The 26879-nt window shown below is 46.3% G+C and overlaps 1 protein-coding gene across 1 annotated transcript in view; it reads left to right on the forward strand.

The window, feature by feature from the left end:
• sycp2 (synaptonemal complex protein 2) overlaps nt 1-26879 on the forward strand; it is a 1164109-nt gene that overhangs the window by 652528 nt on the left and 484702 nt on the right. Inside the window, exons 18-19 of the mRNA XM_070894856.1 lie at nt 1665-1828; nt 19095-19181. Of these exons, the coding sequence (XP_070750957.1) occupies nt 1665-1828; nt 19095-19181 (251 nt within the window). The remainder of the gene's footprint in view (nt 1-1664; nt 1829-19094; nt 19182-26879) is intronic.

Raw genomic sequence — 26879 nt, forward strand, 5'->3', positions numbered from 1 at the left:
CTAGCTATCAACCCATTTCCAACCTCCCTTTCATGTCCAAAGTATTTGAACGTGTTGTTGCCTCCAAATCCATGACCACCTTTCCATGGAATTCAGTGTTTGAATCTCTTCAATCTGGTTTTTGCTACAGTACCAAAAAGGCTCTCATCAAAGTCACAAATGACATCGTGTGTGAGTGTGATAAAAGTAAAGTATCCCTCCTCGTCCTTCTGGACCTGTCTGCAGCTTCTGACATAGTTGACCACTCCATCCTCCTCCAACACCTCTCCACCAACGTCCAGCTGGGTGGGACTGCACTCGCCTGGTTCCATTCTTATCTATCTAATCGTAGCCAGAGAATCACCTGCAATGGCTTCTCTTCCCACTCCTGCATCGTTACCTCTGGTGTCCCCCAAGGATCTGTTTTTGGCCCCCTCTCATTTCTCATCTATATGTTCCCCTTGGCGATATCATCCGAAAACAGGGAGTCAGTTTCCACATGTACGCTGATGACACCCAGCTCTAGCTCTCCACCACTTCTCTCGACCCCTCCATGGTCTCTAAATTGTCAGATTGCTTGTCCCACATCCAGTACTGGATGAGCAGCAATTTTCTCCAAATAAATATTGGGAAGATCGAAGCTATTATCTTTGGTCCCCGCTACAAACTGCGTTCCCTAACCACTGACTCCATCCCTCTCCCCAGCATCAACCTAAGGGTGAACCAGACTGTTCACAACCTAGGTGTCATATTTGACTCTGAAATGAGTTTCCAGCCACATATCCGCGGCATAACTAAAATCGCCTTTTCCACCTCCGTAACATTGCCCACCTCCGTAACATTGCCCGCCTCCGCCCCTGCCTAAGCTCTTCTGCTGCTGAAACCCTCATCCATGCCTTTGTTACCTCTAGACTTGACTACTCCAACTCACCTGGCCTCCCACCTACACTACGTAAACTTGAGGTCATGCAAAACTCGGCAGCCCGAGTCCTACCTCACACCAATATACGATCACCCATCACCCCTGTGCTTTCTGACCTACACTGCATCCTGGTTAAACAATGCCTCGATTTCAAAATTCTTATCCTTGTTTACAAATCACTCATGGCCTTACAGTTTCCTATCTCTAATCTATTTCTGCCTCATAAAATCACAAGATGTCTGCGCTCCTCAAATTCTGCCCTTTTGAACATCCCTCATTATAACTGCTCAACCAATGGTAGCCGTGCCTTCAGCTGCCTGGGCCCCAAGCTCTGGAACTCCCTCCCTAAACCTCTCCACCTCTCTACCTCTTTCCTCCTTTAAGACGCTCCTTAAAACCTACCTCTTTAACCAAGCTTTTGGTCATCTGCCTTAATTTCTTCTTTTGTGGCTCGGTGTTACATTTATCAGTTTTGTTTTGTTAACATGCTGTGAAGCACCTTGGGACGTTTTACTACATTAAAGCCGCTATATAAATAAAAGTTATTATTGTTATCACCTCCGTTCTGGCTGAGAATATTGGTGTCACTTTCTGAAGCTTTGATTAATGTATTTTTCACAGTGTTCATTAGGACTTATGTGCACAAAGGATTATATTTAATGCAATAATTAATTTTTCAAGAGTTCTTGAGCTGAACTATAGTAATTATTTCATACTTTACATGGTGTAAACTAACTTTTACATTTATTATTCTCAACACTAGCAAGAAAAAGCAGACTGAAACCACCTCTGGAAATGAAAAACTCATCAGGAAGAAGCAATACGTTTAAAGTTAGATTGGAGGAGGCAGAGCCAGGAAACTCTCTTCAACAAAACCCCCCTGAAGAGAGTGCAACCAACAAGCTGTTAAAAGAAAGGAGCTCGAAGGTGCAGGAGGAAAGTAGACCTTAAATATTCAGCTGCACTGCACCAAACAAAGATTGATTTGTGGAGGGTGGGGGGAATAAATAGCAACTTCTGCTGTAAGGAAATCCGTCTGGAAGTGGTAATAGCTTGGTTTATGTTCGCAAACCCTACCTTGCTCTGTTATTTTCTACTTCAATACCTATATTTTTCAACATTTTCTGCATATATGTTCTCTGCTTAATACAAGTTATCGAATTGTATCATTTTATTTACCCTAAGTGATAGGTCCTTACTATACAGTATAAATGCACACGAGGCCCATGCTTGAGAGAAGGTCAGTCTGTGACCTGTCCTTTATTCCTCAGCACTCAAAGTGATGAAGGTGGGTGGAGCTTCCCCTTTTGTACCTGAAGGCCCAGGTTAGGAGTGTCTCCCACCTAGTGGTCATTGTTCTCACAGTGTACAACTTAGATCAGATTATACATGGGTTACATTGCTGGTTGAATATATGACATTACCTCCCCCCCAAAGTCTTATTGGGATCACAGGTTAAGTCTCTCTGGTGGTTTACTCTCTCTTGTAGAGCGCCTGAGTTGGGGCTCCAGTTGTTAGGCGCTGGCCTGAGTGTCTGCTGTTTGCAGTGCCTCAGGCCTGTCCGGACTGCCCACAGTGACTGGGCTCTCCTCCCTTTGGTTCCGGTGTTCGGTCACCTGTGGTGGAGTGAACTCTACATCGTGTTCTTCCTCTGCTTCTTCTATGGGGTTGCTGAACTTCCTTTTTGTTTGATTCACGTGTTTGCGGCAGATTTGTCCATTGGTAAGTTTAACTACCAGAATCCTATTTCCCTCTTTGGCAACCACAGTGCCTGAGAGCCATTTGGGCACTGCAGCATAGTTGAGGACAAAAACAGGATCATTTACATCAATACATCGCGCCCTCGCATTCCTGTCATGGTAGTCATATTGTGGCTGGCGCCTGCTCTCAACAATTTCTTTCATGGTGGGGATAACCTGGTTTTGAGCGTCCTTTTCATTAGCAGCTCTGCGGGTGGAACCCCTGTGAGCGAGTGCGGTCTGGATCTATAGGCCAACAGGAGACGTGATAAGCGTCTTTGTAGGGAACCCCCCTTGGATTCTGAGCATCCCCTGTTTGATTATCTGCACTGCTCGTTCTGCCTGGCCGTTTGAGGCCGGCTTGAACGGTGCAGTTCTGATATGGTTATTCCATTGCCTGCCATGAAGTCCTGGAATTCAGTGCTTGTGAAGCACGGGCCATTGTCGCTGACCAAGATGTCCGGTGGACCGTAGGCCACGAATATTGCCCGTAGATTTTCTACCGTGGCAGAGGATGTGCTTTGAATTTAAAATGTCACACTCGATCCATTTGGAGTAGGCGTCTACTATAACCAAAAACATTTTTCCCATGAAAGGACTTGCGTAGTCCACATGGATGCGTGACCAAGGCTTGGCGGGCCATGGCCAGGGGCTAAGGAGGGCTTCCCTGGGCGCATTGCCCAGCTGGGCACACGTGTTGCGCCTGCGAACACAAAGTTCCAGATCTGCGTCTATCCCTGGCCACCAAACGTGTGACCTGGCAATTGCCTTCATCATGACAATGCCCGGGTGCTCATTGTGGAGTTCTCTGATGAACACCTCTCTGACCATCTGGGGCATGACTACGCGGTTTGGTAGGCAATCGGCCTGAATCGAAAGTTCATCCCTGCGCCTGTGAAATGGTTTAAATTCCTCAGGGCATGTACGTGGCTGCCCAGTCCCCATTCAGGACACATTTCTTGACTAGAGACAATAGCGGGTCTCTATTTGTCCAGACTTTAATCTGACGGGCTGTCACAGGTGAGCCTTCGCTTCCGAAAGCTTCAACAGCCATGACCATCTCAGCAGCATGCTCGGTAGCCCCTTCAGTGGTGGCTAGTGGGAGCCTGCTGAGTGCATCGGCGCAGTTTTCGGTGCCCTGTCTGTGCCGAATTGTATAGTCATAGGCGGCTAACGTGAGTGCCCATCTCTGTATGCGGGCCGATGCGTTTGCATTTATGGCCTTGTTGTCGGCCAAAAGGGATGTTAGGGGTTTGTGATCTGTCTCCAGCTCAAATTTCCTGCCAAACAGGTACTGGTGCATTTTCTTTACAGCATATACACATGCGAGCACCTCCTTTTCTACCATCCCGTAACCCTTTTCTGCCTGGGACAGACTCCTGGAGGCATAAGCTACTAGTTGTAACTGACCCTTGACATTGACATGCTGCAACACACACCCGACACCATAGGATGACGCATCGCACGTTAACACAAGTTTCTTACATGGGTCGTATAGTGTTGACAGATTGTTGGAACATAACAAATTGCGTGCTCTATTAAAAGCCCTTTCCTGGCTGTCCCCCCAGACCCATTCGCGACCTTTGCATAGGAGCACATGTAGCAGCTCTAGCAGCGTGCTCAATTTGGGAAGAAAGTTACCAAAATAGTTCAGGAGCCCCAGGAACGAACGCAGCTCCATCGTGTTACGGGGTCTGGGTGCTCTCTGGCTCGCTTCCGTCTTGGACGCAGTAGGGCTGATCCCGTCCGCTGCTACCCTCATCCCCAGGAATTCTACCTCTGGAGCTAGGAAGACGCACTTCGCCTTTTTCAGTCGCAGCCCTACCCGGTCCAGTCTGCGTAGCACCTCCTCCAGGTTGTGGAGGTGTTCTTCAGTATCGTAACCCGTGATGAGGATGTCGTCCTGAAAAACTACTGTCCCTGGTATCGACTTGAGGAGGCTTTCCATATTTTATTGGAAGATCGCGGCGGTCGAGCAAATCCCGAACGGACATCTGTTGTACTCAAACAACCCCTTGTGTGTCGTGATGGTGGTCAGCTTCTTCGACTCACTCACCAGCTCCTGGGTCATGTAAGCTGAGGTCAGGTCCAATTTTGAAAAAAGTTTGCCACCGGATAGCGTCGCAAAGAGGTCCTCCGCTCTCGGTAGCGGGTACTGGTTTTGGAGTGACACCCGATTGATGGTGGCCTTGTAATCGCCACATATCCTGACCGACCCATCCGCCTTGAGCACCGGCACAATCGGGCTCGCCCAGTCACTGAATTCGACTGGCGAGATGATGCCTTCCCTCAGCAGGCGGTCCAATTCGCCTTCTATCTTTTCCCGCATCAAGTACGGCACCGCTCTGGCCTTGTGGTGTACTGACCTGGCGTCCGGGTTTATGTGAATCACTACCTTGGCCCCCATGAAAGTGCCGATGCCGGGTTGAAATAATGAGTCAAATTTGCCCAGGATCTGTGAGCATGATACTCGCTCCACAGAGGAAATTGTATTGACATCGCCCCATTTCCAGTTCATGACAGCAAGCCAACTCCTCCCCAGTAGTGCGGGACCATCCCCCGGGACAATCCAGAGTGGCAACCTGTTCTCCGAATCTTTGTGGGTCACGCCTACCGTGGCGCTGCCTAGCACCGGAATGATCTGCTTTATGTAAGTCCGTAGCTGTGCGTCAATCGGCGATAATTTTGGCCTCCTGGCCTTGGACATCCACAACTTTTCGAACTGTTTGATACCCATCAGGGACTGCCTAGTCCCCGTGTCCAGCTCCATTGATAATGGGATACCATTGAGGAGCACTTTCATCATTATCGGTGGCGCCCTGGTGTATGAACTGTATACGTGCTCCACATGAACTCGCTGAACTTCAGCTTCCAGCGATTTCCCCCAGCGTTCATTTCTGCAATTTCTGCAGGTATTTTGCTCATCTCTGCAACCTCCGGCTGAGTGTGTGAACAGCCTGTGGGACCAGTACACGATGAGTAGCTCAGTGTGTGAACAGCCTGTGGGACCAGTACACGATGAGTAGCCCAGTGTGTGGGCAGCGTGTGGGACCAGTGAACGATGAGTAGCTCAGTGTGTGAACAGCCTGCGGGACCAGTGCACGATGAGTTAAAACAGCTTTCTGCTGAGCATGGGATTGTAAATTATGTATTATGTAAGGGGGCTTAAGGCAACATTATCTGCACAGGTAATAAGGGTGTTGGAATGTGTGAAAGTCGCTCAGCCAAGTCTGTGATGGTCTGGATATGTCAGCTTGGTCACTTGTGTTTATAGGGAATGGGACTGAATTCAATAGGGCAGTGTAACAAGATGATTGGAAGAGATTAAGAAAGGCTAAGTGCATTTTGTTGGGTCCATGTTTGTTATTCTGCTGTTACTTTTATGTATTTTTGCTTCACTACAATTTATGCATGGAATGTAGTGATCAAAGGTAAAAATGGGATATAAGTGTGACTATGAGTATAGGAGCGCTCATGCAGGAATCATGCCTATGGTGTTTCAAACCAGTCCTGATCCTGCATTGTTACAACTGTATGTGTGTGTGTAATCTGGTCATTAACGTAATGAGATAAATTCGAATGAGAAAGCAATCCAACAGGAACTAGGCAGTCTTTGTGATGGAGAGCATATGGGGTCAGAAATAAAATCAGTAAATGCTGGAAATACTCAGCAGGTCAGGCAGCATCTATGGCGAGAGAAGCAGAGTAACCATTTCAGGTCGATGACCTTTCGTCAGAACTGGAAAAAATTAGAGATGTAACAGATTTTAAGCAAGGAAAGGGGGAGGGAAGGAAAGAACAAAAGGTAAGGGGCTAAAAATTTGTTATCACCCATTTTGAGGCGGTAAGCCTTGCGGGTCGGTAACTAGCGCCCTCGGGAACTTTGCGCATCTTCCGTGAAATTTGGTTTTACTGCCCCAAGGGGGAAAATGAGCAGTAAATCAGTCTTTCCACAATTCTCTTTGGGCGGGCAGTGAAACCGAAAATCTCGGCGATAAATTCCAAGAGCAAATGTGGATGAGGCGATGGTCATTAGACATTCCGGCCCCAGACGCTTCTTAAAGCGAGGTAAGATGAGCCTGCGCAGGCGCAGTTTCATCATCGCAGTCTGCTCAGAGCGGCGAGATGGCTGAAAGAGAAGGTCGCCAGCGTGCCCACAGATTTTCGAACGCCACCCTAGAGGCCTTAATCGAGGCTGTGGAGAGGCGATTGGATGTCCTGCAGCCTGCGAGTGGACGGAGGCCTCTTCCTCGAGTTTTTCGACAGTTATGGAGGGAGGTGGCAAGGCACGTGTCAGCCAGGAACACGGTGGCCAGCACTGCGACACAATGTCGCAAGAAGTTCAATGACCTCACTAGGGTTATCAGGGTGAGTACCCTTTCTATAAAAGATACGATGCCATAATGTGAACCTCATTGTCTCACACTTGCTCTTTCACTATGTGTACCAGTCCATGCTGGTGAAGACACCTGAAAAGTTCAGCAGCCCATGCCCTGCCCATCCAAGCGTCGCTCACCTTCTTGTTCCCTACTTAGCCTCACCCCTCCTCGCACAACCATTTCACTCTTGAGATGCGTTCACAACACTTCAGCCTCATCCTTCATCTTAGCTGGTAGCCACCTAATCCACACAGCCACTCTGCACAGCCACGCAGAAATAAATGGAGATCTGTACACTTCCATACAGTAGCAGCTATTCAACTCTGCAAGGCACATGTGACACACGATGAGCTACACACTCACTCACAATTCTGTTCGTTATTGCAGTCGAAAATGGCACACAACAGGTGCGAGCAGCAGCGCACTGGAGGAGGGAAGCCTGACATCCAGGATCTCACGAAGGTGGAGGAGCGAGTGTCCGCCTTCATGACCGCACCAGTTGGTGCGGTCGCGGCCGGCCAAGCCGAGCCCTCTGGGGACAGCGACGGTATGTTAATGCCCTTTGTCTTTTATATTTACCATTGAATCCACATGCCTTATCCTCATTACATATAAATGTCACCTCCTTCTTCCCTTCTTGGCCCCTCCCCTGCTGCTAACCACACTTCTATTGCTTTGTGCTCTAAGATAATGAGCCAGAAGCGCAGCAGCCTGCCCATGAGCCCTGAACATCCAACGATGGGGAGAGATGAGAAGGAAGTGAATGAGAGTTCTACGCCAGTCCAGGACGTTCCACCAGCAGCACCAAGTGTGTACACCACCTCGGTGGAAGACATGACATTCGTGGGGTTTGAGGATCCTGAGGTTCCTGGTCACAGTGGCCTGCAGCAACGCCAAGCGCAAGGGGAAGCTCAAGGGTTAGCTTCCTGGAGGGTGAATCGACCCAGGAGTTCTGCTGAGTGTCACTCAGATGTTGACCTGGATTTGGAGGCTACGGCGACAGAGTCACTGGGAATCCACCGCGAGATTATGGGTGCATTGCAAAGGGTCTTGCAGAGCATCAATGCACTTGCTCTAAGGTTGGGGGAGGCCATCTCAAGCATTGCCCCGTGCCTCTCAGCAGCCCATCAAGTCAATCCTTTAACGGTTCCAGAGGGAGATGGGCTCAAGGAGTGACAGTGGAGTCCCAGAGATGATGGTGTGTGCCGTGGCTGACGTGGCAGCAGCTATTACATCACAGGCCGATGCCATGCAAGGCCTTCGTGATGTGATGCAGTCCCTTGTTGGTGGCATAAACTCTCAGTCTGATGGGTTGCAGACTCACTCTGCTCTCATGCAGACTACTGTGATACACACTCAGATTGATGGCTCGCAGACACTGACTGCTGCCATCCTCTCTGTGTTCCCCACAATCCAACAGGGAAGTGACGGTGCCAAAGCAGGCTCGCACTGTGTGCTCACATATGTTTCTCCCCGGGTCAGTGGCAGTGGGCCGTTGCAAATGGAAGGTGCTGCTCTTGCTCAAGATGACTATCAGCTGCAGTTGTCATCTTGTTTGATTCATGAGAATCGATGGACAATGAGGCACTGACATGTGGCTCTTGCACCAACAGCATTGACATGGCGCCACTACTGTGGTTGCTGATCCTCCTTCTCGGCTGGCTGGCCATGTGGGGAATTGGCGCGCTCCTCTTCCTCGTCCTCTTAAGGTACCGCTGCAATCCCCAGTGGCAATGCCTGAGCCCTCAATATGGCCAGGTTGTGCAGCATGCAGCACATCACAATGAACAACGAGGCTTGATGAGGGGAGTACTGAAGGCTGCCTCCAAAGTGGCCCAGGCATCGGAAGCGCTGTTTCAGCACCCCGATTGTTTGTTCAATGATGTTGCAGGTGGTCACATGGATGTCATTGTAACAATGCTCCACACGGGTGGTGCGGCCTTCCAAGTACAATTAATACGATTGCAGAGAGAATGGAGCAGTCTAGAGGTCCAAGTTAGGTTTGGAGTGCATTGGAGTAAATGCAGGACGTGTGTTTAACAAAGTTAGTGACCTGCAGGCGCAAGTAGCCACGTGGGAATATGATGTAGTGGCGATAACGGAGACCTGGCTCAAAATAGGGGAGGAATAGATGCTTAATATTCCTGGGTAGAAGGTATTCAGGAAAGATAGGGAAGTAAAAAATAGGAGGCGGGATAGTTGTTTTGAATAAGGAAAATATTGCGGTGCCAGAAAGCGAATATCCTTGAGGGATCAAAAACAGGGTATATTTGGTTGGAGTTAAGAAACCATAGAGGAGCTATTTCGCTACTTGCCGTACTTTATAGGCCACCAAATAGTGAGAAGGAGTCAGAGGAGTCGATTTGCAAGCAATTTACTGAGAGGTGCAAGAACTATAAGAATAGCCATAATACAAGACTTTAACTACCCCCATATTGAATGATTGTGTTAAGGGAAGAGAAGGATAGGAATTTCTGGTGTGTTCAGGAGAATTTCCTTGATGAGTATGTTTCCTGCCCAACGAGTAATTGCATTGAATATACAACACGGAAACAGACCATTCAGCCCAACCAGTCCATAAACCAGCATTTATGCTCCACTATGAGCCTCCTCCCATCCATCAGCATAACTCTCTATTCCCTTCTTCCTCATATGCATATTTAGAAATGGCCCATACATGGATCGAGCCAATGACCTTGGCGTTATTAGCACGATGCTCTAACCAACTGAGCTAACTGGCTCTTCAGTAAAGAGGCATTTCTGGATCTAGTCCTGCGGAATGAAATGTGTCAAGTGGAGAATGTCACAGTCGGGAGCACTTCGGGAATAGATTAACCATGGAGCAGGATATGGAGCAACCTTAACTGAATTGAGGAGGGATCTGGCGGATTGGAGTCAAAGACTGACAGACAGAAATGTAACGGAGCAATGGACGGCCTTTAAATGAGGAGATGGCTCGGGTACAGTCTAGGCATATTCCCACAAGGGGGAAAGGGAGCAGGGCAACCAAAGCCAGAGCTCCCTGGATGGCAAAGGATTTAGAGAGTACGATGAAGGGTAGAAAAAGGGGTGTATGACAGACATCAGGTTGCGAATGCAAGTGAGAACCAGACTGAATATAGAAAGTTCAAAATGGAAGTGAAAAAGGAAATAAGAGGGGCAAAGAGACAGTACGAGAATAGATTGGCAGCGAACATAAAAGCGAATCCGACGGTCTTCTAAAGGCATATTTACAGTAAAAGGATTGTCAGAGGAGCGGTGGGTCCAATTAGGGGCCATAATGGAGAACTATTGGTGGAGGCAGAAGGCATGACTGAGGCACTAAATGAGGACTTTGCATCAGTGTTTACCAAGGAAGAGGACTTTCCCAAAGCTGCAGTAAATGAGGAAGTTGCTGGGATACTAGATCAGATAAAAATAGTCAAAGGAGGTACGAGAAAGGCTGGCAATACGTAAAGTGAATGTCACCTGGTTCACATGGGATGCATGCTAGGTTGCTGAGAGAAGTAAGGGAAGAAATTGTGGATGTGCTGGCTACAATAAAAACATCGAAATCTACAGCGCAAATCTTCAGCCCATCATGTCCACGCTGGCCAGCAAATAGCCGCACGGCCCTCGGTCAGCAGCCCTGAAGGTTACATATCAACCCATGAACAATGAACAATTGCAGAAAGTTAAAGAGCATCCGGCCCAACCAGTGCCCCCCCACACACGACTGCAACACACCCTGCACCGCAACATTCTACACTCCACCCCAACCAGAGCCCTCATGCGATCTCCTGGGAGAGGCAAAAAAAACAGATAAAAACCCAGCCCAATTGGGGAAAAGAATCTGGGAAAATTCCTCTCTGACCCATCCAGGTGATTGAAACTAGTCCGGGAGATCACCATGGCCCTATTCGATTCCCTACAGTACTTACCATTGTATTTGCGCCAGCCAACAAAGAAGTTTTTCAGTCTAATCGCACTTACCAGCTCTAGGTCCGTAACCCTACAGGTTACGGCACATCAAATGCCCATCCAAGCACCTTTTAACTGTGGTGAGGGTTTCTGCATCCACGTCCAATCACGTGCAATCACGATAATACGGTGACCAGAACTGCACGCAGTACTCCAGCTGTGGCCTAATCAGAGTATTATACAATTTAAGCATAACCTCTCTGCTCTTATATTCGATGCCTCGGCCAATAAAGGCAAGCATTCCGTGTGCCTTCTTAATCACCTTATCCAACTGGCCTGCTACTTGGACAAGCACACCAGGGTCTCTTTGTTCATCTACACTTTTAAGTGGCCTACCGCTTAATATGTAGACCCTTTCCTTATTAGCCCTCACATTTATTAGCATCAACTCACACTTCTCTGAATTAAATTCCATTTGCCACTGCTCTGCCCACCTGACCAGTAGATTGATATCCTCCTGTAATCCATGACTTTCCTCTTCATTATCAACCACATAACCAATTTTAGTGTCATCTGCAAACTTCTTAATCATACTCCCTATATTCAAATCTAGATCATTGATGTATACCACAAAAAGTAAGGGACCCAGTACTGAGCCCTGTGGAACCCCACAGGAAACATCCTTCCAGTCACAAAAACATCCATCAACCATTACCCTTTGCTTCCTACCTCGAAGCCAATTTTGGATCCAACTTGCCACTTTGCCCTGGATCCCATGGGCTTTAACCTTCATGACCAGTCTGCCATGTGGGACCTTATCAAAAGCTTTGCTAAAGTCCATATACACTACACCGTACGCACTACCCTCATCGACACTCCTGGTTACCTCCTCAAAAATTTAAGTCAAACACGATCTTCCCTTAACAAATCTGAGCTAACTGTCCCTAATTAATCCTTGCCTTTCCAATTGTAGATTTATCCTGTCTTTCAGGATTTTTTCCAATAATTTTCCCACCACTAAGGTTAGGCTGACAGGCCTTTAATTACTCGGCCTATCCCTTTCTCCCTTAAACAAGGGGACTACATTAGCAGTCCTCCGGCACCATGCCCAAATCCAAAGAGGATTGGAAAATTATGGTCATGACCTCTGCTAACTCCTCTTTTACTTTGCTCAACAGCCTGGGATGCATTTCATCCGGGCCTGGGGACTTATCTACTTTCAAAGCTGCTAAACCCCTTAATACCTCATCTTGCAAACCTCTTTAGATACAGTGTTGATGCCAGAGGACTGGAGGATTGCAAATGTTAAAAAAGGGGAGATGGTTAAACTTGGCAATTACAGGCCAGTCAGTTTAGCGTCAGTGGTGGGGAAGCTATTAGAAATAATAATCCATGAGAAAATTTAACAGCCACTTGGAAAAGTATGGACTAATAAAGTTGATCCAGCTCAAATTTGTAAAGGGAAAAGCGTGTTTAACTAACTTGATTCAGTGTTTTGAGGTAAAGGGGAGGGTTGCAGTTGATGTTGTGTATATGGACTTTCAAAACATAGAAACATAGAAAATAGGTGCAGGAGTAGGCCTTTTGGCCCCTCGAGCCTGCATCACCATTCAACAAGATCATGGCTGATCATTCACCTCAGTACCCCTTTCCTGCTTTTCTCCATACCCTTTGATCCCTTTAGCCTGAAGGGCCATATCTAACTCCCTCTTGAATATAGCCAATGAACTGGCATCAAAAGCTCTCTGCGGTAGGGAATTCCACAGGTTAACAACTCTCTGCGTGAAGAGGTTTCTCCTCATTTCAGTCCGAAATGGCCTACCCCTTCCCCTAAGACTGTGTCCCCTGGTTCTGAACTTTCCCATCAACGGGAACATTCTTCCGCATCTAACCTGTCCAATCCCGTCAGAATCTTATAAGTTTCTATGAGATCCCCTCTCATCCTTCTAAACTCCAGTATATAAAGGCCCAGTTGATCCAGTCTCTCCTCATATGTCAGTCCCGCCATCCCGAGAACCAGTCTGGTGAACCTTCGCTGCACTCACTCAATAGCAAGAACATCCTTCCTCAGACTAGGAGACCAAAACTGAACACAATATTCCAGTTGAGGCCTCGCCAATGCCCTGTACAACTGCAGTAAGACCTCCCTGCTCCTATACTCAAATCTTCTAGCTATGAAGGCCAACGTACCATTTGCCTTCTTCACCGCCTGTTGTACCTGCATGCCAACTTTCAATGACTGATGAACCATGACACCCAGGCCTCGTTGCACCTCCCCATTTCCTAATTTGTCGCCATTCAGATAATATTCTGCCTTCATGTTTTTGCCCCCAAAATGGATAACCTCACATTTATCCACATTATACTGCATCTGCCATGCATTTGCCCACTCACCTAACCTGTCCAAGTCACCCTGCAGCCTCTTAGCATCCTCCTCACAGCTCACACCGCCACCCAGTTTAGCGTCATCTGCAAACTTGGAGATATTACACTCAATTCCTTCATCTAAATCATTAATGTATATTGTAAATAGCTGGGGTCCCAGCACTGAGCCCTGCGGCACCCCACTAGTCACTGCCTGCCATTCTGAAAAGGACCCGTTTGTCCCGACTCTCTGCTTCCTGTCTGCCAACCAGTTCTCTATCCACGTCAGTACATTATCCCCATTACCATGTGCTTTAATTTTGCACACCAATTTGAAAGTCCAAATACACCACATCCATTGGTTCTCCCTTGTCCACTCTACTAGTTACATTCTCAAAAAATTCCAGAAGATTTGTCAAGCATGATTTCCCTTTTATAAATCCATGCTGACTTGGACCGATCCTATCAAAAAGTGTTTTATAAAATACCACATACCAGGCTTATCATCAAAATTAAAGCCCATGGGATAAAAGGAGCAGTAGCAGCATGGATATTAAATTGGCTAAGGGATAGAAAACAGAGAATGGCTGCTTTTCAGACTGGAGGGAGATATACAGTGGCGTTCCCCAGGGTTCAGTACTAGTACCACTGCTGTTTTTGATGTACATTAATGAGATGGACTTGGGGGTACAGGGCACAGTTATGAAATTTGCAGATGACAAAACTTGGAAGTGTAGTAAATAGTGAGGAAGATAGTAATATACATCAAGAAGAAATAGACAGGCTGATGGAATGGGCGGGCATCTGGCAGATGAAATTCAACGCAGAAAAGTGTGAGATGATACATTTTGGTTGAAAGAATGAGGAAATACAATACACGCTAAATGGTACAATTTTAAAGGGGGTGCAAGAACAGAGAGACCTGGGCGTTGTTATGTATTTAACCCTTTGTAACCTGCATCACACCTGACCACCAGAGGGCCAACCTGTTGGAGTCCCAAGGGATCCCAGCATCCCTTGGGAGCACAGTATATAAGGAGGCCACCCACGAGGTACCAGCATTCTGGAAACTTACTAAAGGAGCTAAGGTCACACTTGCTCATTGTACACAGTACTCAGTCTCACCATTTATTATGAGTGTAGCAGGCGTGTTTGTACACAAATGTTTCAAGGTGGCAAGACAAGTTAACGAAGCAGGTGATAAAGCATATGGGATCCTGGGCTTATTTAATAGAGGCATAGATTACAAAAGAAGAAAGAAAAAAGACTTGGATTTCTATAGCGCCTTTCACGAACACTTGAGATCTCAAAGCACTTTACAGCCAATGAAGTACTTTTGGAATGTAGTCACTGTTGTAATGTGGGACGCCAGGAAGTTGTCCTAAACCTTGCAACTAAAACATTAGTTTGGCTGGAGTATCGTGTCCAATTCTGGGCACCACACTTTAGAAAGGACGTGAAGGCTTTGGAGAGGGTACAGCAGAGATTTACTAAAATGGTTCCAGGGATTACAGTTACGTTGATAGACTGGAGAAGCTGGGGTTGTTCTCCTTAGAACAGGGAAGGCTAAGAGGAGATTAATAGAAATGTTTAAAATTATGAAAGGTTTATATAGAGTAAATAAAGAGAAACTTTCCAATGGCTTAAAGGTCGATAACGAGAGGCTGCAGATTTAAGGTGATTGACAAAAGAACCAGAGACAACATAAGGACATTTTTTTTTTGCAATGAGTGGTTAGGATTTGGAATGCACTGCCTGATAGGGTGGTGATACAAATTCAATAGTCGCCTTCAAAAGGAAATTGGATAAATACTTGAAGGAGAAAGCATTGCAGGGATAAGGGGAAAGAGCGGGGGAAGTGAGACTAACTGAATTGCTCTTCAAAAGGGCCGGCACAGACTCAATAGGCTGAATGGCCTCCTTGTGTGCTGTATTATTCTTTGTTCCTATCACCCGCTCGAGAGCCGCTGTGCTCTTGCCTTGTTTTCACTGGTGAGTTTCAGGAAGCCTGGGAACCTGTTGGGTTCAAAAGTGTTTGAAAATATTGTGATTAGCATATGTTAATTGACAATCCGACTCGCCCGAGGGGTTTGTGCACATGCAGTCCAACATACTCAAGTGAAATGCAGACCCGACACGCTGACATTTTCCCTGGTTTTAACCTCCCACCTGCTCCTCCATGTTAAAATTCCCCTCAATTTCATTGTTTGAAATGGAATTGGATAGATACTTGACATGGAGAATCCAAAGAAAAGAGTAATTGGGATTCGAGTAGAAGGCTCCAGACAAAGAGCAAGCACTGGCCCAGGCACCATTAGCTGACTGGCTTCTTGTACTGCCATTTCTGTGATTAGAAACCGTTGAGGTTCCAGCACCAACTCCTTTGACATTCCACTCACAGAGTTTCCATTTTTAAATCACTCCCCTATCAGTTTTCCACTGATGTTTGTCCTTCAGCCAATTCCCTATATGTCTTCAAATTTTACCTAGAAGATAATCCGTTCTTAAATTTGTACGTCAGCTTATCATGTGGAGCTCTTTCAAAGCTTTCTGGAAGTCGATGTGCAGAAAATCATAGGGCTGCGTTTTCTATTTGGGATGTCACTTCATCAGAAGGCTGTGGCGGTTGGTCAGGCAGGATCTCCCTCTTATGAAAACATGTTTGCTGCTAATCAGTATTAAATGGCTGCCATGTTCACCTTCATACCAACAGTGAGTTGTGTTGAATTCTAAGCAATTCATTGTATGTGAAGTGCTTTAGAATGTGTCTGAAAGATGTGCAAAGTCTCATAATGATGGGAAGTCTTTCTATCCAATGGTAAGGTCCATTATTTTGGCAGTTATTGATGTAAGACTAACAAGACCCCTAGTTAATTGAGGTTTGCTTGATTGTCTTTAAAAAAAATTAAATTATTACATTGGCTTGTTTGCAATTGAATGAGAACTTCTGTATAATCATTGATGCACAATGACTGTCAGCATTTTGTGATTTTCATCTCAACTACTTACATTTATATAGCACCTTTAACGTAGAAAAACATCTCCAGGTGCTGCGCAGTAGCATTAACAGTCAACAATCTTTGTAGATATGGCACTAAATGGTACCATCGACTATCTCCCAGTGCTGAGTTGTACGCCAGATAGTTGACTCTGCTTCCCAGTGACTGATATCTACAGCACCTACCTCTGCTATCTTATGATACTGCATAACTTTCAAAAGTGAAATGCCTTTTGCAAAATTAGCAACTACAAAGGAATTTTCATTCAATGAGAAACAAGAGAGCACTGGATGTCATACTGGAAGCCTCGTGTGCTTCAGCATGACATGATGTGATGATCTGAGCAACAGAGGTCAATGGGCCTTACATTGGGCTTGAGGTGGAATACTTCATTTCTTACATCTGGATGAGGAAGGAGAAATCATCAGACTTCTATGTAGGCTACAGACACAGGAAACGGGACTGTATTCCTACCTATCTACTTTCAGAAGTATTACTACCCGAAGATAGGTCGACTAACAACAACAACAACTTGTATTTATATAGTGCCTTTAATGCAGTGAAACATCCTAAAGCACTTCACAGGAACATTATGCGATAAAAATTTGACACTGAGCCGCATAAGTAGAAATTAGTGCTGGTGACCAAAAGCTTGGTCAAATAGGTACGTTTTAAGGAGCATCTTGAAGGAGGAAAGAGAGGTAGAGAGACGGAGAGGTTTAGGCAGGGAGTTCCAGAGCTTGGGGCCCAGGCAACAGAAGGCACGGCCATCAATGGTTGAGCGATTATAATCAGGGATGCTCAGGAAGGCAGAATTAGAGGAGTGCAGACATCTCGGGGGGTTGTGGGGCTGGAGAAGATTACAGAGATAGGGAAGGGCAAGGAGGGATTTGAAAATAACGATGAAAATTTTGAAAACTAGGTGTTGCTTAACCGGAAGCCAATGTAGGTCAGCGAGCACAGGGGTGATGGATGAGTGGGACTTGGTGCGAGTTAGGATATTGGCAGCTGAGTTTTGCATCACTTCTTGTTTACGTAGGGTAGAATGTGGGAGACCAGCCAGGAGTGCATAGAGATAACAAAGGCATGGATGAGGGCACCAAGGTTGCGAACAGTCTGGTTCAGCCTCAGACAGAAGTTGGGGAGAGGGATGGAGTCAGTATCTAGGGAATGGAGTTTGTGACTGGGACCAAAAACAATGGCTTCGGTCCTCCCAATATTCAATTGGAGAAAATTTCTGCTCCTCCAGAGCTGGCTGTCGGAAAAGCAGTCTGACAATCTAGAGACCGTGGAGGGGTCGAGAGAAACAGAGAAAATAGGTGCAGGAGTACGCCATTCGGCCCTTCGAGCCTGCACCGCCATTCAATAAGATCATGGCTGATCATTCCCTCAGTACCCATTTCCTGCTTTCTCTCCATACCCCTTGATCTCTTTAGCCGTAAGGGCCATATCTAACTCCCTCTTGAATATATCCAATGAACTGGCATCAACAACTCTCTGTGGCAGGGAATTCCACAGGTTAACAACTCTCTGAGTCAAGAAGTTTCTCCTCGTCTCAGTCCCAACTGGCCTACCCATTATCCTAAGATTGTGTCCCCTGGTTCTGGACTTCCCCAACATCGGGAACATTCTTCCCGCATCTAACCTGTCCAGTCCCGTTAGAATCGTACACGTTTCTATGAGATCCTCTCTCATCCTTCTAAATGCCAGTGAATAAAGGCCCAGTTGATCCAGTCTCTCCTCATATGTCCATCCAGCCATCCCAGGAATCAGTCTGGTGAACCTTCGCTGCACTCCCTCAATAGCAAGAACGTCCTTCCTCAGATTAAAAGACCAAAACTGAACACAATATTCCAGGTGAGGCCTCACCAAGGCCCTGTACAACTGCAGTAAGACCTCCCTGCTTCTATACTCAAATCCCCTCGCTATGAAGGCCAATATACCATTTGACTTTTTCACCGCCTGCTGTACTTGCATGCCAACTTTCAATGACTGATGAACCATGACACCCAGGTCTCGTTGCACCTCCCCTTTTCCTAATCTGCCGCCATTCAGATAATATTCTGCCTTCGTGTTTTTGCCCCCAAAATGGATAACCTCACATTTATCCACATTATACTGCATCTGCCATGCATTTGCCCACTCGCCTAACCTGTCCAAGTCACCCTGTAGCCTCTTAGCGTCCTCCTCACAGCTCACACCGCCACCCAGTTTAGTGTCATCTGCAAACTTGGAGATATTACACTCAATTCCTTCATCTAAATTGTTAATGTATATTGTAAAGAGCTGGGGTCCCAGCACTGAGCCTTGCGGCACTCCACTAGTCACTGCCTGCCATTCTGAAAAGGGCCCATTTATCCCGACGCTCTGCTTCCTGTCTGCCAACCACGTCAGTACATTGCCCCCAATACCATGTGCTTTGATTTTGCACACCAATGTCTTGTGCGGGATCTTGTCAAAAGCCTTTTGAAAGTCTAAATACACTACATCCACTGATTCTCCCTTGTCCACTCTGCTAGTTACATCCTCAAAAAATTCCAGAACATTTCATAGATAGTGAGGTAGAGCTGTGTATCGTCAGCGTACATGTGGAAACTGACGCTGTGTTTCCGGATGATGTCGCCAAGGGGCAGCATGTAGATGAGAAAGGAGTGTGCCAAGGATAGATCCTTGGGGGACACCAGAGGTAACGATGCGGGAGTGGAATGATAGTTTGTAATTGTGTACGGCGGCAGAAGTTCTTTCAATGAATAAGGAAGACGCTCTCTACCCACAGTAATTATTGCCTTTATTGTATTTTTATTTTTCTCAGAATGCAGCAAATTCAGCAACAAATAACAGAAAAAGTACAACTGACTCAAAAAGTGCAAGCTCACTGACTGCCAGACCACATCAGAAGGTAATAATTACTGTCTAAACGTGCGATAGTTACTGTTACAACTTTTTCTCCAGCATTCTCCGCATTGAGTCCCGATGCCACTGAGTTTCGATTAGGATATAGTTCTGAGCTTACCAAAAGTCCTCGAGTACTTCACTTGATGTGTGAGCCCAGACGATCAATTCCAGCAAGCTATTTGACTGGAGGGCATCACAATTAGGTCTAATTTGCTTGCAATCCCTTCTTTGGGGAGGAATTTGCCACGGTGGGTGTTATGTATGTAATAACACGATAGACTGAATATTGTAAACTAATACAGGTACCAAACCTGGCTCTGCTTTATTAGGGCCAAAGTGATTACATTACTTGATGGCTTGCCTTTTATACCTGGGCCACATACACGTGCGTACAGCCCAATGACCTCCGACAGTGACGCTGCCTGGTGGCTAGTAACCCCAAGCATACATACACGGCAATATCCCCCTTTAAGATATTAGTAACAATCTTTTTACAAATTGAGACGGTCCGGAGCTTTCCGCTCCCGAGTTGATCGTCTCAGGTCAACTCCAGTTTTGGGCGAGCGTTCTGAGTCTGTTATGACTAGGGGCTGCGTGGCTGATCTGATGGGAGTGGCAATGTCAGGGATTGAAAGTCCAGATTCATTGATGACCGAGGGTAGGTTAGTTGGTCACTGAATGTGTCTTCCTCAGACTGTTCCGGTTCATCCGTGTGCCGCAGCTTTAGCTGATCGACATGTTTCCTGCATGTCTGCCCATTCTTGAGCTTGACGATAAACACTCTGTTACCCTCCTTGGCCGTAACAGTACCGGCGATCCACTTGGGACCTTGACCATAATTTAGTACATACACAGGATCGTTAACAGAAATGTTGCGTGACACAGCAGCGCGATCATGATAGCACTGCTGACTTTGACGTCTGTATTCAACATGATCGTTCAAGTCAGGGTGGACAAGAGAAAGCTTGGTCTTAAGATCTCTCTTCATCAATAGTTTAGCAGGGGAGACCCCGGTAAGCATGTGGGGTCTTGTCCTGTAATTAAGCAATATGCATGACAAGCGAGTCTGCAGTGAACCTTGAGTTACACGTTTCATACTCTGCTTGATGGTTTGGACAGCACGCTCTGCTTGACCATGAGATGCGTGTTTGAATGGTGCTGACCTCACATGTTTGATACCATTGAGTTTCATGAACACTTGAAACTCCATACTGATGAAGCAAGGTCCGTTGTCGCTTACAACGATGTTGGTGGCAAACATGACACAAAGGCTCTCAATGGTAGCTGTGGATGTACTGGATGACATGATTATACACTCTGTCCACTTGGAATATGCATCCACCACAACTAAAAACATCTTTCCCAGGAAGGTACCTGCAAAGTTGATGTGGATCCTGGACCATGGTTTAGATGGTCACGACCACAGACCCAGCGGCGATTCTGCTGGTGCTTCATTAAGCTGCATGCAAGTATTGCACTGATGCACACACAATTCCAGATCAGAGTCAATTCCAGGCCACCATACGTGAGACCTGGCAATGGCTTTTATCATGACAATACTGGGATGAGTACTATGTAGATCATGTACAAATTTCTCTCTACCTTTCTTAGGCATAACAACACGATTACCCCACAGTAAACAATCTGACTGAATGGATAGTTCGTCTTTGTATGTTTGGTCTCATCACCCATTTGCTTGGGTATGGCAAACCAATCACCACTATGGACACGATGTTTCACAACCGATAATATCGGATCCTGGCTGGTCCAGGTCTTAACTTGTTGAGCCGTGACAGGGGTTCCTTCACTTTCAAAAGCATCCATAACTAACAGAAGGTCTGCAGATTGTGGCGTCTCCACCTCCGGTGTGGGTAATGGCATACGGCTCAGCGCATCGGCACAATTCTCGGTGCCAGGTCTATGCCGAATAGACGGATAATGTCAGCACCCAGCTCTGGATGCAGGACGATGCATTGGTGTTGATATCTTTGTTTTCCGAAAACAATGAAATAAGTGGCTTGTGATCTGTTTCCAGTTCAAACTGAAAACCAAACAGGTACTGATGCATCTTTTTAACCCCATACACACAGGCTAATGCTTCTTTTTCTACCATGCTGTAGGCTCTTTCCGCCTTTGGCAAACTTTTAGAAGCATTCGCAACAGGTTGTAGTTTACCCGACTCATTAGCTTGTTGGAGCACGCAACCAACTCCATATGACGTAGCATCACAGGCCAATACTAGACGTTTACACGGATCATAATGTACCAGCAGCTTGTTAGAGCAAAGCAGATTAGTAGCTTTCTCAAAAGCTGTATCTTGAGGTGCACCCCAAACCCAGTTGTCGCCTTTTCTTAGCAGCATGTGCGGTGGGGCTAATGACGTGCTCAATCTGGGTAGGAAATTACCGAAATAGTTGAGTAGACCAAGGAACGAACGCAGCTCCGTCACATTCTGAGGCTTGGGTGCATTTTTGATGGCCTTGGTTTTCGAGTCTGTTGGCCTGATACCGTCAGCAGCAATTTTCCTCCCCAGGAATTCGACTTCCGGTTCCATGAAGACGTATTTCGAACATTTCCGTCTGAGTCCCACTTTGTCCAGACGATGTAGAACCTCTTCCAGGTTGTTCAGATGTTCGTCGGTGTCACAACCTGTGACCAGGATGTCATCTTGGAACACGACGGTTCTAGGGACGGACTTCCATGTTTCTCTGAAATATGGCTGCAGCCAAGAGAATTCCTAAAGGACACCTGTTGTAGATAAACAGTCCTTTATGAGTGTTGATGCACGTAAGTTTATTCGACATCTCGACCAGCTCATGTGTCATGTAGGCCGACGTCAGATCCAGTTTAGTGAACGACTTCCTCCCGGCTAGCGTTGCAAACAGGGGATTCGCCTTCGGTAACGTGTATTAATCCTGTTTCGAAACTCTGTTGATCGTAACCTCTACAAATCCTGACAGTGCCATCACTCTTCAACACAGGCACAATGGGGCTGGCCCATTCGTTAAACTCGACCGGTGATATGACCCCTTCAGGCTGGAGTCTGTCCAGTTCGATTTCAATCTTCACCCTCATCATGTACGGAACCGCCCGAGATTTATGATGGGCGGGTCTTGCATCCGAGTCCACGTGGATCTGCACCTTGGCTCCCGTGAAATTGCCGATGCGTGGTTCAAACAGTGAGGGGAACTTGCTCAGCACTTGAGCACATGGGGTATCATCCTCCGACAACAACGCTTTGATATCGTTCCAATTTTATTTGATTTTTTCTAGCCAATTCCTGCCGAACAGAGTTGGACCATTGCCTGGAACATAGAAACATAGAAAATAGGTGCAGGAGCAGGATATTCGGCCCTTCGAGCCTGCACCACCATTCAATATGATTATGGCTGATCATGCAACTTCAGCACCCCATTCCTGCCTTTCTCTCCATGCCCTTTGATCCCTTTAGCCGTAAGGGCCACACCTAACTCCCATTTGAATATATCTAACGAACTGGCCTCAACAACTTTCTGTGGTACAGAATTCCACAGGTTCACAATTCTCTGCATGAATAACTTTCTCCTCATCTCGGTCCTAAATGACTTACTGTGACCCCTGATCCATAACGGTAAATCATGAACCGCACCATCATACGACACCATGACTACTGCACTGCCAATCACCGCTATGAGTTCTTTAGTGTACGTACGCAAACTTGGTATTGACTGGATTCAGCTTAGATCTCACAGCCTTAGTATCCCACAGCCTGTCGAATGTCCTCAGGCTCATTATTGATTGATTCGCACCTGTGTCCAATTCCGTCGATACCAGCACACCGTTAAGTTTCACATTAATCATTATCAGTTGGCTCTTTGTTAGGAACGAATACAGTCCATACACTTCCTCCTCTGGTATCTAGGATTGCATATCCGGATCCGCGCTATACTGGTCACCATCCTCCATGTGGTTTGTAGCAGCACGCTTGCTCAGTTGCAGACACATGCGCTAAAGGTGCCCCAGTCTTGAACAGCCTTTACAAATGTACTGTTTAAACAGACACTGATGAGGCCGATGATTGCCCCCACAACGCCAACACAATGAAATCGGATTCATTCCCATTGGCGGACTTTGGGCAACCACAGGTTTCACATACGCAGTCGAGAAAGCCCTGCCATATGCAGCTCTGCTAAACGACGATACAATCTTGTTTACAGTACTTGCCGAGTTCTGATTTTTCGATGATATCTGCTTTAAGTTTTTGTCCATCGTCATGCATGCCTGGGCAATCGTGTGATGGCCTTGCTTAAATCCAGCGTCTCCACCGCCATAGCTTACGTAGGATCACCTCGTGGTTGATGCCGATTACAAAGAAGTCCCGCAGCATGTCTCCCAACACGTTTTCGAACTTACACGGTCCAGCTAGACGTCTTAGGTCTGTAATGAATTCCGACACATCCTGGCCCTCAGAATGAACGTGCTTGTAGAATCGATATTGTGAGACGATGATGCCTTCTTCTGGTTTGAGATGGTCACGTACCAGAGCACACAATTCCTCATAGTCCTTGTCCGTTGGACTTGCAGACGAGAGAAGATTGTTTGAGTCCATAGATTTTCGGACCGCAAACCGTGAGAAAGATCGCCCTGTGCCTAACTAACTGCGTCAGTGGGTTCCTCCATTTTGTTGGCCACGAAGTACTGGTCCAGGTGAGCTACAAAATCTGCCCAGTCCTCTCCCTCCACGAATCTCTCCAGAATTCCAATTGTGCTCATTTTTGCATGCAAAGGTTCTTAAGTTACCTCGTCACCAAATGTTATGTATGTAATAACTCAATAGACTGAATACTGTAAACTAACACAGGTACAAACCTGGCTCTGCTTTATTAGGGCCCAAAGTGATTACATTCCATGATGGCTTGCAGCCCAGTGACCTCCGACGGTGGCGCCACCTGGTGGCTAGTAACCCCAAGCATACAAACATGACAGTGGGACTCCTGCCCGGACCTCTAGGTGCTCTCCAACCCTGACCCAATTTCTCATGTTAGAGGTCATTTGATATGCATGGCGGGGTCCAGCTGCAAGTGGGAGCCCACCAGTGTAAAGGTGGAAATTCCCTTTGTGCTGCAGATGGATATTGTTACAGCATCACAAAAAGTGGCGTTAGATGAGATTAGCTGTCCGACTGAAGGTCACAGCCAAGAATAGGGCTTTTGGAAGGTAAGTGCTTGGCCCAGCTTGTTGGTCGAGGAAGTCACCATAAAGCCCTCTCCCTCTATTGGCTATGTACTCCAATTGTCAGGATGTGACTAGTGGTGTCCCCCAGGGATCTGTACTGAGGTCTCAGCTTTTCACTATATTTATATTGCCGGGCACCGCACCTCAGGAAGGATATATTGACCTTGGAGGGGTGCAGCGCAGATTCACTAGAATGATACCGGAGCTAAAGGGGTTAAATTATGAGGGCAGGTTGCATAAACTATTCCCTTGAGGGGTGATCTGATTGAGTTGTTTAAGATGATTAAAGGATATGATAGGGTAGATCGAGAGAAACTATTTCCTCTGGTGGGGAAGTCCAGAACAAAGGGGCAGGATCTTAAACTTAGAGACAGGCCGTTGAGGGGTGATGTCAGGATCAATGTTCCCTGTCGGCTGTGTGGGTGTGTGATCACCCAGCAATCTGTCAAGGTACTGCGCTGTTGCACTTCAAATCTAAAGTTAACAGGCCGTACACTCACGGTGATATTTAGAGGGAGCATTGGTCAGGGTACACTTCTTCACACAAAGGGTGGTGGAAATGTAGAACTCTTCTCTCCAAAAAGCTGTTGAGGTTGGGGATCAATTGAAAATGTCAAAACTGCGATTTTTGTTCGGCAAGGTTATTAAGGGTATGGAACGAAGGTGGGGAGATGGAGCTTAGATACAGATCAGACATGAAGTAATTGAATAGTGGAACAGGCTCGAGAGACTGAATTGTATACTTCTCTTGCTATGCTTCTATGTTCCTATTATGGTCAAATAATGTAGAAAAATTTATGGGAGCATTCGATAGATACTTAAACGTTTATGGAGCCAGGCAGATGGATTGCAGAGCCTTTATCGGCCAGGTACTTTCTTACAATCCTAACACCATCCCTTAGCCGCACTGACTCACTGAGCTCCACCGTGACTGCACCAATATTTATTGCAGTACGAGTGAAAATAGTAATATTTGGAGCCAGAATGAATAATGCATTTAATACTTAATATCTAGGAAGTGGATTTGAAGAAGCCAACCAGTCTGGAAAGGATAGGTATAATGTTACTGTCAGTGACACTTTCTAGAACTGTGAAGGAAGAGTTAGAGACACGGTGCAGGAGGGAGGGTTCAGATTCCTGGGACATTGGGGACAGTTGTGTGGCAGGATGGAGAGCTGGGACCAATATCCTTGCAGGCAGGTTAATTAGTGCTGTGGGGAAGGGTTTTAACTACTTCAACAGGGGTGAGGCATCAAGGTGTAGTATTTAAAAAGTAGAAACAAGGTGCACAGAAGACTAGGGGAGACAGTTAGAGTTAGAAATAATATAAAATTAGGTGGATCATGAAAAATACAATCAGATCTAAGTTCGGTTTGGAGGAATAAACGGGTCATTTTCACGATGTCAGAGTGTGGAGTGCCGCAAGGATCAGTGATCTAAGCTATTCACATTCTATATCAATGACTTAGATGAGGAGACCGAGTGTGATAGATCCAAGTTTGCTGACGATACAAAACTAGATGGAAAAGTAAGCTGTGAGGTGGCCACAAAGATACTGCAAAGTGATATAGACCAGTTAAGTGATTGGGCAAGAAGGTGGTAGGTGGAGTATATTGTGGAGAAATGTGAAATTATCCACTTTTGTAGGAAGAATGGAAAAGCAGATTTTTTTAAAAAGGTGAGAGATTAGTAAATGTTGCTACAGCAAGCAATTCAGAATACAAATGGTATGTTAGCCTTTACTGCAAAGGGTGTTGGAATATAAGAGTAAGGAAGTCTTGCTGCAATTATATAGGGCTTTGATGAGACCACACCTGGATTATGTACACAGTTTTGGCCTCCTTATCTAAGGAAGGATAAATTTGCCTTAGAGGGGGTGCAACGAAGGTTCACTAGATTGATTCCTGGCAAGAGAGGGTTGTCCTGTGAGGCGAGATCAAGTAGAATAGGCCTATATTCTCTGGAGTTTAGAAGAGTGAGAGGTAACATTCAGAGAGGACTTGACAGGGTAGATGCTGAGAGGCTGTTTGCCCTGGCTGGAGAGTTTTGAACTAAGGGTCATAGTCTCAGGATAAGGGGTCGGACATATAGGACTGAGGTGAGGAGAAATTTCTTCACTCAGAGTGTTGTGAGTCTTTGGAATTCTCTACCCCACAATGCAGTGGATGCTTAGTCGTTGAGTATATTCAAGTCTGAATCTTTAGGCATTAAAGGATCAAGGGATATAGGGATAGGATGGGAAAGTGGAGTTGAGGTAGAAGTTCAGCCACAATCTTATTGAATGGCAGAGCAAGGTCGAGGGCTGTATGGCCTATTCCTGCTCCTATTTTTATGTTCTTATGCATGTGTGTAAATGCACGAAGTGTGGTTAAAAAGTTTGGTGAGCAGGCCCAAATAGCCATGTGGGAATATGATGTAGTGGCGATAATGGAGACTTGGCTCAAAAAAAGGAGGATTGGATGCTTAATATTCCTAGGTAAAAGGTATT

The sequence above is a fragment of the Pristiophorus japonicus genome, chromosome 12 (assembly GCF_044704955.1).
Source record: "Pristiophorus japonicus isolate sPriJap1 chromosome 12, sPriJap1.hap1, whole genome shotgun sequence".
Lineage (NCBI taxonomy): Eukaryota > Metazoa > Chordata > Chondrichthyes > Pristiophoridae > Pristiophorus > Pristiophorus japonicus.